This window comes from Phyllobates terribilis, unplaced genomic scaffold, assembly GCF_046119375.1.
Source record: "Phyllobates terribilis strain yellow unplaced genomic scaffold, ASM4611937v1 Scaffold_9__5_contigs__length_417890890, whole genome shotgun sequence".
NCBI classification, from domain to species: domain Eukaryota; kingdom Metazoa; phylum Chordata; class Amphibia; order Anura; family Dendrobatidae; genus Phyllobates; species Phyllobates terribilis.
Window position 1 is genome coordinate 249,726,746 of NW_027362769.1, and position 15,395 is coordinate 249,742,140.

The 15,395-nt window shown below is 40.1% G+C and overlaps 1 protein-coding gene across 11 annotated transcripts in view; it reads right to left on the reverse strand.

Moving 5' to 3' along the window:
* Positions 1-15,395, reverse strand: part of RBFOX1 (RNA binding fox-1 homolog 1) — an 889,443-nt gene that overhangs the window by 256,234 nt on the left and 617,814 nt on the right. For all 11 annotated transcript variants that reach the window (XM_073647782.1, XM_073647784.1, XM_073647781.1 and 8 more), the window contains exon 3: positions 4,869-5,012. In XM_073647782.1, coding sequence (XP_073503883.1) covers positions 4,869-5,012 — 144 coding nt within the window. The remainder of the gene's footprint in view (positions 1-4,868; positions 5,013-15,395) is intronic.

Here is a 15,395-nt window from a genome sequence, read left to right on the forward strand (position 1 = left end):
TTGCACATTGTCCCCCCCCCCTTCATAAAGTCATAAAAGACCTTGGGGGTTTATTTAAAGTGGTTAGGCCACCATAAAGAAGACATTTAACTAAGTAGAAAACGTGGAAATAAATGGTTTTGTAATTTACAGTTATTAAAAATGATGCTCCATTCAAAAAATAACCTTTCAACTTCTGAAGTATGCTCCCTGGCGCCCCCTGTCATTATTCTATTCCGTCCTCCCAGTGGCCGATCAGGTGGCTGAGCAAGCACAGTTCCTGTTCTCATAAGCGTCCCCCCCCAGTGTGCACAACATATGTGAGACGCTCCCAGCGCTCACCCAGGTCTGACAGCATGCGCAGGATGCAGATTGCGGGGAAGCAGGGAGGTGTGTGCAGTGATTTTGCTCCCTGCTCTCACACAGGTCAGACCTATATGAGCGCGATTGTACACAGGCGCTTCCCGTGCTCACACAGCTCTGATTGCTCGCATGTGAAGAAGAATGATCTCACCCATATGTCAGACCTGTGTGAGCGCAGGGGGCAAAATCACTGCACACACCTCCCGTGCTTCTCAGCAATCTTGATCCTGCGCATGCTGTCAGACCTGGGTGAGAACTGGGAGCGTCCCACTTATGTTGTGCACACTGGGGGGTGGAGGTGGGGGGACACTTAAGATGACACGAACTGTGCATGCTCAGCCAGCTGATCGGCCACTGGGAGGACGGAATAGAATAACGACAGGGGGCGCCAGGGAGCATACTTCAGAAGTTGAAAGGTTGTTATTTTTGAACGGAACATAATTTTTTATAACTGTAAATTACAAAACTATTTATTTCCACATTTTCTGCTTAGTTAAATGTATTCTTTATAATGGCACAATCACTTTGAATATTTAAATATTTTTATGTTCATCTTATTTCCCTTGTAACTGGGCATAGTAAATTAGCTCCAGTTACAGGGGAAATGTAGCCTCCTGGCTGCATCGCAGAGCTGTCTGGATCTCCTATCATACAGAAGCTTCTGCTCCCTCCCTAAACAGCAATCACATGACGGCAATGTATGGAGGAGGAAGTGTTGTCAGCACATCCTATTGCTGCATATACCGAGCTTGTTTAGCATTATGTATACAGCAATAGAGAAGGCACAGACAGTAACAAACAATCTGTACATTCCCTTTGGGGACTCCAGCTGTCCCTTACAGCTGGATCCCTGCTTCTGCAGCTACATGATCACATGTAGCTGTACGCCTATTCGGTGATGCTCGGAGGCTTAAAATCTACAAGCGGTGTGATAGCAGTTAAATAACCAATGGGGGGGTGTGTGTCAAGAGATCATGAAACTTATTTTCTGAAAAAGAAAACCATGAAAAATGGATGCAAATGTATCATAATATTCGCATCCATCTTCCATAGACTGTAATATTTTAAAAAAAAATGCTTTTTTCATTCATTTGTTTTAATGGTTGAAAGAACGCAGTAGACTGTTCTTTCTGCATCCTGTAAAAAAAAAATTATCAAAAAGTATATCTGCACAGATGTATGTCAAAAGGATACCCATTTGATAAACATTTATCATGTTGAATTCTATATAGTTACAAAGGTATCTGTTTAAATGTTGTTTTTTTTACTTTACAATCAGAGACATCAACCACACAACCAAAATGTGGTGTCAAATAGACTAAAATATTTAGAAAGTTTCTCTTATTAATAGTTGAATTATTTGTTATGCCTTATATTGTTTGTACATGTCCCCATTGAATTGCAAAGCACTGTGGAATACGTTGGCACTATAGAAATATAATTATTATTAAATAGTCTATGGGATCCTGATAATTTGTATCTTTAATAGTTTTGTGTATTCCAATTTTCTATTTTTTTTTATTGTTACTGTAATACCATTATTGGAGTTTTCTGTATTATTTACAGCTACAGAAGAACATTTAATATTTAGATTATTTTTGCAAAACATCATAATACTGACTAATGTAATTGACTGTTATATAGTGACATGGATGCAACATGTGCCAGTGTATGGTACGGCTGTAGCAAACTAGCACAGCTACTCGGATTCTTATGCAGGTCTGCTAGGCTGTCTGTAGGCAGACATAACTAACACTGCTACTAACACTACTGACTACTAACACTACTGACTAATTGTCCGCAGCAGAGATGAGACAAAAAATTTGAGTGAAATTTAATTCTACTAGAATTTTTCAAAAATCTGCATTTGTCAAAATGCTATTTTTTTATATTGCAGTTCTGTGTGCAGCCAGCAAAATGTCACCTGTTGTCCACCATTTTTCAGAGCCATAATGGGCCATGAAATGGTTAAAAAAAAATTAAAAATCCTTATACTCAGCCCACTGCTTACCTCTTTGTCACTCCTGTTACCAACACACATAAGGTCCTCACCACATCTTCTGATCCAGCGATGGTCGCTCTTTGGGCCTCTTGCACTGTCCCCGATTTCCAGGTGTCATGGCACCCAGGATGAATTTGTGCATGCCATTGAAAGGTCACGGTGCATGTTGTGACATCATGACGGCATTGACCTCCAGTGTGCTAGGCAGAACCCTCCTGAGCGCCATGACACTTGGAAGTCCTGCATAGTGTGAGAGAACAGAAGATTCCAATGCAAGCAGCAGAGGAAATGAAGATGTGGTGAGGACCGGACAGGTAGCAGTGAGTAATGAAGAGGATGTAGAGGTGAATGGAAGATGAGTACAACAATTTTTTTTATTTTTTACATTTTGTTTATTAGGCTATAGGATCTGAAGAGAATCCTGAGCAAAATAAGGGACATTAAATGCATTGAAAATAACTTCTCAAATTAAATTTTCTGGGAAAAAGTGCATAAACAGACAAATTCAGATTTTGCCTGACCTGCTCATCTCTATTCAGCAGTGTTAAGTTAATGCATGGAGATTTTTCTGAATTTTTGAAGATCTTATTTTGGTGATGCTACATCTGTGACATGGTGAAACAATGTTTTCCCATTTATTAAGTGGTGCGCTTAGTTTGCTCACACACTTGCAATCGATATAAGCCCTTCCAAGGATGTGAAGAATGTATTCAGTTTTGACCACGGAAGTAATGTCATCTGAGAATCTGTCTCTTCCTTTAAGATGTCATCCTAGTATTAGTTTTGACTTTTTATTTTGAAATAACAATCCACCTTATCGCTGTAAATATTGTGTTCATGTGTTTTCTAAATTTGGAGTAGATTACTATTTAGTATTATGGATTTTTTTACAACCTATTTACTGGTTTCTTCGTACTTTTCTACCGAACAAACATGAAGCTGAAGAAACTATTTCTAAATGACCATGAAGAACAGTTATATTGGAGAAATAAAGGACCTGAATGACATCGATAACTACATAGTACATGCTGAATATGTCAATAGAGAAAGGCTACATTTACTCTACTCATCATGATGTCATTTGTGGTTTTCAGTGATCATACAAGTCAATGTACTACATGTATGGAGCATACTGAGGTTAAGGCATAGACTTGGTCTTTTGGTAATATGTGTTTGAGACTCTACACTTACTGCTTTCAAACAAAATCAACACCCTGTTTTAATTCTCTTAAATGAACTGGAAAATTGGCAATTGAGATGTAACCTTATAAGCCTAAAATGTTAAGGGATTGTCAAGCCTTTACAATTATCCTAAGCTTTACTGAACTGACTTGGAGTCTATTGGAATTAAATCTAGATAGCACATAGCTGGATTTTCTAGGACATCCAGGAGATTTAATCTTGTAGCTAATGAAATCTTCAAGAATTGATTTAGAAGTAGTTGTCAACCCTATGTGCATGTGTAAAATTCCATCAGTCAACCTCTATAATACATCACCTCTAAAATAACAAGTTAAAGGCTGTGTATGGGACTGCTTCTTGATGAATCCTGAGGCAGTATGATCATGGAGGACACATTGATTTAGTTTTCTTTCTTTAAATGCTGATTAAAGTAACAACAAAGTAAAATAATAAGCCAAGATTGTCTAGTGTGGTGAAGCTTGCCTTAAAGGGCATCTGTCAGTAGAATCAACCCTCCTAAGCCGTCTATATGGGCATACAGGTCATAGGAAGCTAAATAAAATGATACCTTGATATCTGTGTTACAATGTCTTATTCCTGAGAAATCCATGTTTTTCTTACATGTAAATGAGCTGTTCAGGACTATGGGCCGGGTCTGCATGATTATCCGTCTCCAGAGATTGCTATAAATGAAATAAGGCTTTACCAGTGTGATGTGTGATGGCTGCTCTCTGCTCTCCTGATTTCACTGCAGAGCAGTGTGTGATTATACCTGACACATCTGCAGGTTCCTCTCAGCTCCAGCTTCCAGATCATAGGCAGACAGGGCTGCAATATTGTTACAATAGAGCACAGCTGTGAGAGCTGCAGCATATGTGTTTGTAAGAAGACAAAATTGAGTTCTACTGTTCTGTGCTGGTTACATTTCTTACATTGGTAACTGCTCCTTTCATTTAAAATAATCTCCGTAAGGGTGTCTTATACAGATCAGTGTCCGGCCCATAGTTCTGAACAGCTTATTTACATATAAGAAAAACATGGATTTCTCTGGAATAAGACATTAGATCGCAGATATCAATATATAATTTTATTCAGCTTTCTATGAATTACATGGCCATATAAAAGCCTTAGGATGATTGATCCTACTGACAGAGTCTCTTTAAAGGGAGTGTGTCTACATATTCCAGTTGTTGCTTTTTTTACCCCCTAGGGTATTAGGTTGATGATTCATGCCCTAACTAATAGCAGGATTTCTTAATAGGAAAGATGCTAAAATATCTTACATTTTTACGCTAAATACAAACGCTGAAACCATCAAGGAAAAATTCAGATTTTTACTTACTCCAAACATTTGCCTAAGGTCTGGATCTCTAAATCTGAAAGGAATATTTGAAACATGGAGTCTCTTCGGCTGTGTTTTGTTTTCTGTGTTTTCTGAAGACTGTGTCTGTTGTTGTCCATCAGTCTGTGCTGACTCATCTGTTTGCTGTAATACAAAAACATATTGAATTAAATTATTGAGAAATAATATTACAATTAAAAATAAAATCTCAATTCTTGCCTTATTATTTTAAACAAAGGATACATTTCATTGAATATTATGTCCAAAGAAAAAGCATTTTTTTTTAATAAATAGCAGTAAGTATCACCATGAGCACTAGCAGCTGTTGACAAGTGAGATATTTTGTAATATTGAGTTCTTCTAATATTACTCTATGTGACAATCTAATATTTTATGACCAGTATATTCTGAATTCATAAAATCTGGGGGAACAGAAGAGAATAGGGACTTTTCTTAAAGAGCTTGTCTAGTCTTCTGATGAATATCTGAACTCACTCAATGTGACTTCAAACTACTAAATTCTTACAGCATGCTCACTGCACACTGTCAGTATTCTCCGGTGTAGCTGATGAGAGTGGGCAATCAGTTGACCGCAAGTATGTATTATGCATACATATGATCACTTACCGACTAGACATGTTGGGCCTGGCTCAATACAAGTGACTTGAATGAGACCGATCACGACTAGTCAGAATGTGGCTGGGAGTATACAAATGTCATACTTGCAGTCACATGACTGCCCACTCTCACCGGCAACACTGGAGAATACTGACAGCATACGGTGCACACTGTTAGAACCTTGCTGTTAGTTTTTTTTTCCTTTGCTGGTCACATGACCTTGTTGGCCTATTTAATCCTGCTCCGCCCTTCTGGCTTTGCTGGACTTCATTGTATATCTACTTTCTAGCTAGCCTGTGCTCTGTATCTAACTCTGTTAGTTTGCTTGGTCTACGGACCTCTATGTTCTATCTATTTTGTTTGTTCGTCTGTCTGCTACTATTTCTGTTAGGAGGTGTCCCATATTCCTCCCAGTCCTTAGTACTTGTAGGGATTCCCTCCTCACATCTATAGGTCTCCGTACAGACTAGATTAGGACTTTAGCAGGTCTGATCGCAGGATCAGGTTCCCTGTTACATCGTAGGGATTCAGCTGAGTCTTATAGTAGGGACAGATCTCCTCTCTTTCCTTAGCTTTGGTAGCAGAACATAACAGTAAGTCCAGCCTGCAAATTCTCTAAGGAAAGATTTTTTTTTTTTTTTTTTTTTTTTGTTCCATCATGGTGTCGGTTCAGGATTTGGCTAAACACCTGCAGGGACTCTCTCTGGAAGTGGCCGAGCTCCGTCAGCACGTGAGTAACTGTCCTGGAGCATATTTCTTGGAGCCTAAGGTATGTTTGCCGGATTTATTTTTTGGTGAACATCGAGAATTTTTTTCATTTAAAAATGCTTGCTTATTGTATTTTCGTTTGAGACCCAAGTCCTCTGGGGATGAATCCCAGCGCGTAGGGTTCATAATGTCACTTTTGCGCAAAGAGCCTCAGGAGTGGGCCTTTTCTTTGCAACCTAGTGATACATGCTTCAGATCAGTGGATAGTTTTTTTTCTGCTTTAGGACTATTATATGATGATCCTGACCGTGTGGCATCAGCTGAGACTGAGTTAAGACGTTTAAAACAAGGATCAGGTAATGTCGAAAAATATTGTACTCATTTTCGTCGTTGGTCCACTCAAACAGGGTGGAACGATTCTGCTCTGAAAAGTCTATTTCTTGCTGGGCTCAGTGAAAGGGTTAAAGACCTGCTAATTGCTTATCCTACACCTGAGGATTTGCAACAGGCTATGCAATTAGCTATACGGGTGGATAGAAGACTGCGTGCTAGGGTTAATGAGAGCAAATCCTCTGCTATGTCAGTTTCTGGTTATGATAATGTGTGTACTAACAGTGGTGAACCGATGGAGATTGGATCGGTGGCACCTCGCTCTCAAGAAAAAGACCGTCGTTTTTCAGAAGGCTTGTGTTTCTATTGCGGAAAATCTGGTCATTTGATTAAAGGCTGTGAGCTTCGTATGAAGAAAGAAAAAAAAATGGTCAGTCACGCCCGTATTGCCTGTTTAAATTCCAAGGGTATATTTTTAGCTGCTTCCACGATTGCTCAGGAAAAATTAATGGAATTTCGGGTGTTTGTTGATTGCGGGTCTACACTGAATGTAATTGATGGGGGATTCGTGGAAAAACTCAATTTAAAACCTGAACCTTTATCATCCCCCATTGCTGTGGTTTCTGTGGATGGCTCCCCTTTGAAGAATATTACTCTCAAGGTCAGTGAATTTCCTCTCACTATTAATGGTGTTCACCATGAGAAATTGGATTTGGTAGTGTTGAATAACTTGCCTTCTCCAGTAATATTGGGTTTGCCCTGGTTAAAATTTCACAATCCTGTACTGGATTGGTCTACCAGTGAAATTAAATCCTGGAGCCATAAATGTTATGACAAGTGTTGTAACGGGCGTATTGCAGCTTTGGATAGGGGAGAATTGCCTGTTCCTATTCAGGATTTTTGGAGAGTTTTTTCTGAGAAGGAATCGCAGGTTTTGCCTCCCCATAGAGACTATGATTGTTCTATTGAATTTGTCCCTGGAGCGACTCTTCCTAAAAGTCGTTTATTTAACCTTACCATTCCTGAGAGGAAGGCTTTGGAGGAATACATACAGACAAGTTTGGCCGCCGGTCACATTAGGCCCTCTAAGTCTCCTGTGGCGGTTGGATTTTTTTTTGTAAAAAAAAAGGACGGCGGTTTACGTCCTTGTCTGGATTTTCGTGAGATTAACAAAATTACGGTACGCAATCCTTACCCACTGCCATTGATTCCTGATCTGTTTAACCAGTTATTAGGGGCCAAGTGGTTCTCTAAAATTGACCTTAAGGGGGCATACAATCTGTTGCGCATGAAGGAGGGTGATGAATGGAAGACTGCTTTTAACACTCCTGTGGGTCATTTTGAGAATCTGGTTATGCCTTTTGGTCTTACTAATGCTCCTGCATTTTTTCAGAATCTGATTAATGACATCCTTAGACCTTTGATCGGTAAAAATGTGGTTGTGTATTTGGATGACATTTTGATTTATTCGCCAGATCTGGAGTCTCATTGGCGGAGCGTGCGTGAGGTATTACAGTTATTAATGGACAATTCGCTTTTTGCTAAGCTGGAGAAATGTGAGTTCGCTGTACAGAGAATTAGTTTTTTGGGCTACATTATCTCCAGCAAAGGTTTTGAGATGGATCCGGTTAAGGTTCAGGCTGTGCAGGAATGGCCTAGGCCTATTGGTTTGAAATCGATACAGAGGTTTTTGGGTTTCGCCAATTACTACAGAAAATTCATAAAAAATTTTTCTAGTATTGTCAAACCTCTGACTGATCTCACCAGGAAAGGTGCTGATGCGGTTCAGTGGTCTTCTGAGGCCATTGAAGCTTTTGTGTATCTCAAGGAGAGGTTCACCTCTGCTCCCATCCTTATGCAGCCTGATGTTACTAGGCCGTTTTTGGTTGAGGTTGATGCTTCCTCTGTGGGGGTTGGCGCAGTATTGTCTCAGGATAACAGGGATGGATTACATCCCTGTGCCTTTTTTTCAAAAAAATTTTCGGAGACTGAACTGAATTACGATATTGGTAATCGGGAATTATTGGCTATTAAACTCGCATTTGAACACTGGCGCCACTTCTTGGAAGGTGCGGAATTTCCCGTTCAGGTTCTTACGGATCATAAAAATCTGATATATCTTGATGCTGCCAAGCGCCTGAATGCCCGTCAGGCTAGGTGGGCACTGTTTTTCTCGCGGTTTAATTTCTCCGTTACTTACATCCCTGGTACTAAGAATGTTAAGGCGGATGCCTTGTCTCGCAGTTTTTCTCCCATAGTCGGTGCTGAGAAAGAGGAAAACATTTTACAAGAAGGTGTTGTGATAGCTGCTTTAGACTCCGTTTTGGAAGATGAGATTCTTAAAGCACAGGAGAATGCCCCATCTAACACTCCTCATGGGAGGTTGTTTGTGCCTGGGACCTTTAGGAGAGATTTGTTTGTTGAGTGTCACGAATCTCGGTTGGCAGGTCATCCCGGAATCTCTGAGACCAAGAGACTGGTGGGTCGCAGTTTTTGGTGGCCTGGATGGCAGAAGGAAGTCATTAAGTGGGTGCGCCAATGTACTATATGTGCTAGATCTAAGTCCTCACATACTCCTGCTGCGGGGTTGCTTTGTCCTTTGGAGGTCCCCAGTGCTCCTTGGACACATTTGGCTATGGACTTTATAACTGACCTTCCCTCCTCTGAGGGTTTTACTGTCATCTGGGTGGTCGTGGACCGTTTTAGCAAGATGTGTCACTTGGTTCCCTTCGTCAAACTGCCCTGCGCTAAAACTCTCGCTAAGGCCTTTGTCAAGGAAATTGTCAGACTTCATGGCGTTCCTACTGACATTGTTTCTGATAGGGGTCCTCAGTTCGTGGCTCGTTTTTGGCGTGCCTTTTGTGACAGGTTGGGAATTCATTTGTCGTTTTCGTCCGGATATCATCCTGAATCTAATGGCCAGACAGAAAGGAAAAACCAGGATGTTGAGCAGTTCTTGCGTTGTTTTGTGGCAGACAATCAAGAGGGGTGGTCTGAGTTTCTGCCACTTGCCGAATTTGCTCTGAACAATCATACATCTTCTTCTGCTGGTTGTTCGCCTTTTTTTTGTTGTTCTGGGAGACATCCGTCGTTTGGGTCGTTCTCCAAGTTGGGATCTGCCGTGCCTGAGGAGGAGAATTTTTCCGGTGATTTGGAAAGAGTTTGGACGGATGTGCGTGGTAATCTTCAGGAGGCCAACAGAAAATCTAAAGACTACTTTGATAGGAAACGACAGGAGGTTTTGTTCGCTGTTGGTGACATGGTTTGGTTGTCCTCTAGGAATCTGCGGTTGAGGATTCCTTCTAAGAAATTGGGTCCCAAGTTTGTAGGGCCCTTTAAGGTGCTTCAGGTTGTCAACCAATCTGCTGTTAGGTTGGAGGTTCCTACCTCCTGGAGAATTAATCCGGTCTTTCATGTCTCTCTGTTAAAAAAAGCTGTTGTGTCGGATGGTGACGCCTCTGCCTCTGTTCCTCCGGTGGTGGAGGACGGGGAATATGAAATTTCTCGCATCCTTGACTCTAGACGGTATAGAGGTAGTTTGCAGTATCTTGTGGCCTGGAAAGGTTTCGGACCCGAGGATAACTCTTGGGTGAGGTCAGATGATGTTTCCGCGTCCAGACTTATCAGAGCGTTTCACAGGAGATTTCCTGATAAGCCTGGTCCTAGGGGATCCGGAGGATCCTCTTAGAAGGGGGGGTACTGTTAGAACCTTGCTGTTAGGTTTTTTTTCCTTTGCTGGTCACATGACCTTGTTGGCCTATTTAATCCTGCTCCGCCCTTCTGGCTTTGCTGGACTTCATTGTATATCTACTTTCTAGCTAGCCTGTGCTCTGTATCTAACTCTGTTAGTTTGCTTGGTCTACGGACCTCTATGTTCTATCTATTTTGTTTGTTCGTCTGTCTGCTACTATTTCTGTTAGGAGGTGTCCCATATTCCTCCCAGTCCTTAGTACTTGTAGGGATTCCCTCCTCACATCTATAGGTCTCCGTACAGACTAGATTAGGACTTTAGCAGGTCTGATCGCAGGATCAGGTTCCCTGTTACATCGTAGGGATTCAGCTGAGTCTTATAGTAGGGACAGATCTCCTCTCTTTCCTTAGCTTTGGTAGCAGAACATAACACACACGTTGTGCACACGTTGTAAGGATTCAGAAGTCTGAAATCACATAGAGTGATTGCAGACTTTCATCAGAAGCTCAGACAATGCCTTTAAGAAGACTAGCTATATATAGAGTACTAGAAATTCTCCATAGCAAGTAAAAATATGCAAATTTCTAGCCATTAAATGAGTCTTAGAGCAATTAATAGAGATATTATCCAAACCAAACTCATCTACTGACAAGTGTTTTGATGTGCTTCCCCATGATCATTGTAAAGCAGGGTTTGGCTGGTTGAGCGAGAAGCCATCTTATTGGAAGCTACAGCTAAAAAATGGCAAGAGCTGATGAGATGGTGCGAAACTGTCTTTACCAGAGAATTTAGGCCCTGAATCATCATGACTGGTATACTGTAGACTAGTTTTAATGAAGGGTGCGCTGGAGTAAGATGAGTTATTTTTTCAAAAAGAAACTGGCACTAAAAATCCTAAACTACTACTTTGAGCGATTATATTTCAACATTTCAGATTTTATCTATAAAAAATATTCAATGAATCAGGACTTTAGTATTTTCAGTCATTTCGGGTTCGACATAGCACAATTAATGATGTCTCCACTGATGGATGTTTTACTTGATTTGATATTGTCCAACCAGTCCTATATAGGTCTTAGATCACTGCTTGGTCTCTGGAGATGCATATCGGCAGATAGTCTACATCAGGCTAACAACTGCATTGTGGATTCTAAGCCATTCAAAGACAATAATGCCTCCACTGTGATCTAGACTTTGCCCAATCACAACATTACCATTGTTTTCCATCTTTCACATAAAACACTCGTGTTGGATTTTTTAATTATCTATAATTAGGGTTACATGTGCCTCATGAATTATAAAAAAAGGTTTTGATGTATCAAAATATAAAAAATAGAATAGACATACATTAGTTATGCCTACTGTTAGTATAATGCATACAATATTTTGCATTTATTTCAATAGTGCTCAATCCTAATTTTTCACCCATCTTTCAATTTGGCAGCAATCCATTTGAGTAATTACGCGCAGTTTCATAAGAAGCCTGATCTATCGTTCTAAGAGATTTGAAGCATGTAAATAAGTGCAAAATTACATATAGTAAGAAGTTTTTCTATTCAGACCCTGCCAGCTTGAGACAATGACAATTTTGTTGCATCGTTTGCATCTATATATAATGTAAATATAACTCGGCTCTGATGTAATTACACTGCAAACTCCTATTTTGCCTTCCTCAGGTTTGCTTGTATCAGTCTTTGCCAACAATTGCCAGCTGGCTTTACACTGAAAATGATGTTTTCAAGCTGTAGTATGGTATAAAAGAATAATGTAATAAGGGTTCTTGGTTATAAAATGCTGTATAATGTTACTATGCAATGTGCTCTGTTTTCCCACATCAATCACATTTTATGGTAATATTTAGCTTCACAAATAATCAATATACATATATAGAAATTTACGGTTTTCACATAGTATAGTTTCTCTCGTGAATAAGTTTGGATTTTTAAGAGTATGTCCTTCTGTAAATGTCATCATCTAATCTCCTTTACCATGAAAGCTAATAAAATAGAGGAACTATTAAAAGAAAACAAAAAAAAAACAACTTGTGTGATTTGTTAAAGTTGTAGACTATTCATATTGATTCATTATATTAACATTATATTATGGGAAGTTATAGAGGACCTATCAATCAATTTTTTCATGTTAGCTGTAAAGTGGAATAAAACTTTTTTTTTCTTCAACCCTCCATTGTCAAGATATTAGCAACCAAAGTATTTGGCATCTAATGAGTTATTTTTTGTCCATGTCCAAGTTGGTATTATCAGATAGCAACTCATACAGAGAAAGGATGTACACGCCCCCAGTGAAAACACCCACTTGGATCTAACTAAAATTAACATAATAGGTGCTAAATACTTTGATTTCTAATACCTCCTCAATGAAGAGGTAAAATAAAAAAACAAACTAAAATGTTTAATAGAACATCTATATAAAAGTTGTTTGCATCATTCTCCAGGAAACTGTGATTGACAGATTCCTAACTCCCTAATTGGCTACATCATAGAATAGTGGCTTCAGAGCTGAGTAAAACATATGTTACATCTAAGGCACACACATCAAACTCTGGCCCGTCGGTCAAATCTGGCCGCAGGTTGATTGTATTTGGCCCTTAACACCAGAACCACCACCCCTATGTGGGGTCATTAATCTGCATGGAGGACTTTGTGGGGCCCACTATACTGTATGGAAAGCTATGTGGGGCTATTATAGTGTATGGAGGACTATATGGGGCCCATTTTTCTGTATGGAAGACTATGTGTGACCCATTATACTGTATGGAGCACTATGTGGGGCCATTATACTGTATGGAGGACTATGTGAGGCCCATTATACTGTATGGAGCACTATGTGGGGCCCATTATTCTGTATGGAGGACTATGTTTGGGCCCATTATACTGTATGGAGGACTATGTGAGGCCCATTATACTGTATGGAGGACTATGTGGGGCCTATTATTCTGTATGGAGGACTATGTGGGGTCATTAATCTGCATGGAGGACTTCGTGGGGCCCACTATACTATATGGATGACTATGTGGGGCCATAATTCTGCATGGAGGACTTTGTGGGGCTCATTATACTGTACGGAGGACTATGTGAGGCCCATTATACTGTATGGAAAGCTATGTGGGGATATTATAGCGTATGGAGGACTATGTGGGGCCCATTTTTCTGTATAAAAGACTATGTGGGCCCATTATACTGTATGGAGGACTATGTGAGGCCCATTATGCTGTCTGGAGCAATATGTGGGGCTCAATATTCTGTATGGAGGACTATGTGGGGCCCATTATTCTGTATGGAGGACTATGTGGGGCCCATTTTTCTGTATGGATGACTACGTGGGGGCCATTATACAGTACAGAGGACTATGTGGGGCCCATTTTTCTGTATGGAACACTATGTGGGGCCCATTATACTGTATGGAGGACTATGTGAGGCCTATTATGCCGTATGGAGCACTATGTTGGGCCCATTATTCTGTTTGGAGGACTATGTAGGGCCCATTATTCTGTATGGAGGACTATGTGGGGCCCATTTTTCTGTATGGATGACTATGTGGGGGCCATTATACTGTATAGAGGACTATGTGGGGCCCATTTTTCTGTATGGAAGACTATGTGGGGCCCATTATACTGTATACTGGTTGGCCAGCGAGTTTGTCCAAGTTTTTCATTTTGGTCCTCTGTGTGTTTGAGTTTTACATCCCTTGTCTATGGGGACAATAACAGATATTTTTCTATAGGTGCGTATATTTCTTCCTTTGTATAACGTTGACCACTCATATGCTGGCAGAAACAATCTGGGTAAAAAAGAACATGCCCCCACACTAGATTAGGACAGGTTTCTCAGTGTAAAGAATGTAATGACAGACAGTTTAATCTCCTCCCTTATCTCATTGCAGAGCTGTGCATGATGAAAAAGTCCCATTAGAGCAGAAATTACTGACATCTTTAAGCTTTTATCTCATGACAGTCAGTATAAGGAGGGGAGGATAGCTGAGCTGAAATCACTGTGAGAAGGGATCCCAAGCTGCAAAAGTGTTTGCAATAAGACAAATCTCAGCTCTGCTGTATTGACAATTGCCAAACTGACTGTAACAAAATGAAAACTGAAAGGAGTGTGTACTCATACTCATCTCTGCTTTACTCTAGACACTATGCAGTGAGACCAGAGAAGAGAGCAGACTGTCTGTCATTGCATGTCTCACATTGAGAAACCCTGCTCTAAGCTTTTGTATTGTATTGTATGTTGCGGCCAGCTTATGATTAGTCAACGTCAGACAGAGAGAGAAGTACACAGCCCCAGAGAAAACACATTGAAATGCCCCCTTGGACTTAATATAAAAAATAACTTAAACTTTGTATGTTAATATTTTTCAGAGGAGAAATATAGATACAAGATAAAAATTACAATTTCCTTACCATATTCAAACTGGTGAAAGGTCCTTTTTAACCCCTTCACAATATATGATGTACATGTAAGTCAAATTTTATGTCCCTGTCTTTGATGTGGACTCATACGCTGATGATTTAATCAGTCATCGTGTATCTTTAACAGCCACGGGTAGAGTGGCGCTCCGCCCGTGGATGTTAACCAGTTAAATCCCGCAGTCAACCACTGACAGTGGGATTTAACACAGGCAAGCCAGGGGCGTCATTAATCACGCCCATCAGTAATCCTTGTCAGGTGATCACGGGGAGCTGATGAGATGTCATGACAGCCGGGGCTCTGGTGATGACCTCATGCCTGTCATTACGATACTCCTGTGAACACCAGCTTGTGGCCAGCGTTCATACGAGATTTTGATTTCAGCTAAATATAGCAGGGCTGAAGCTCTGCTATGTGTAGCACAGGAGATCAGATGATCGCAGCTTCAAGTCTCTTAAAAGGACTATTAATAAAGTGAGAAGTAAAAAAAAAAGTTTTAAAAATCTGAAAAAAATAAACATAAAAGTTCAAATCACACATATTTTGTCCCGCTGCAATATAAAAAAATTAAGAAAAAATTAAAAATACATACATTTCATTTTGCTGCATTTAAAAATGTCCAATCTATCAAAATATGAAAACAATTAATCCGATCAGTAAACGGTGTAATGATAAAAAAAATCAAAATGCCAGAAATAAGTTTTTTTGCCTTTGTAACAATGCTATAAGAGGCGATAAAAACACTGTATC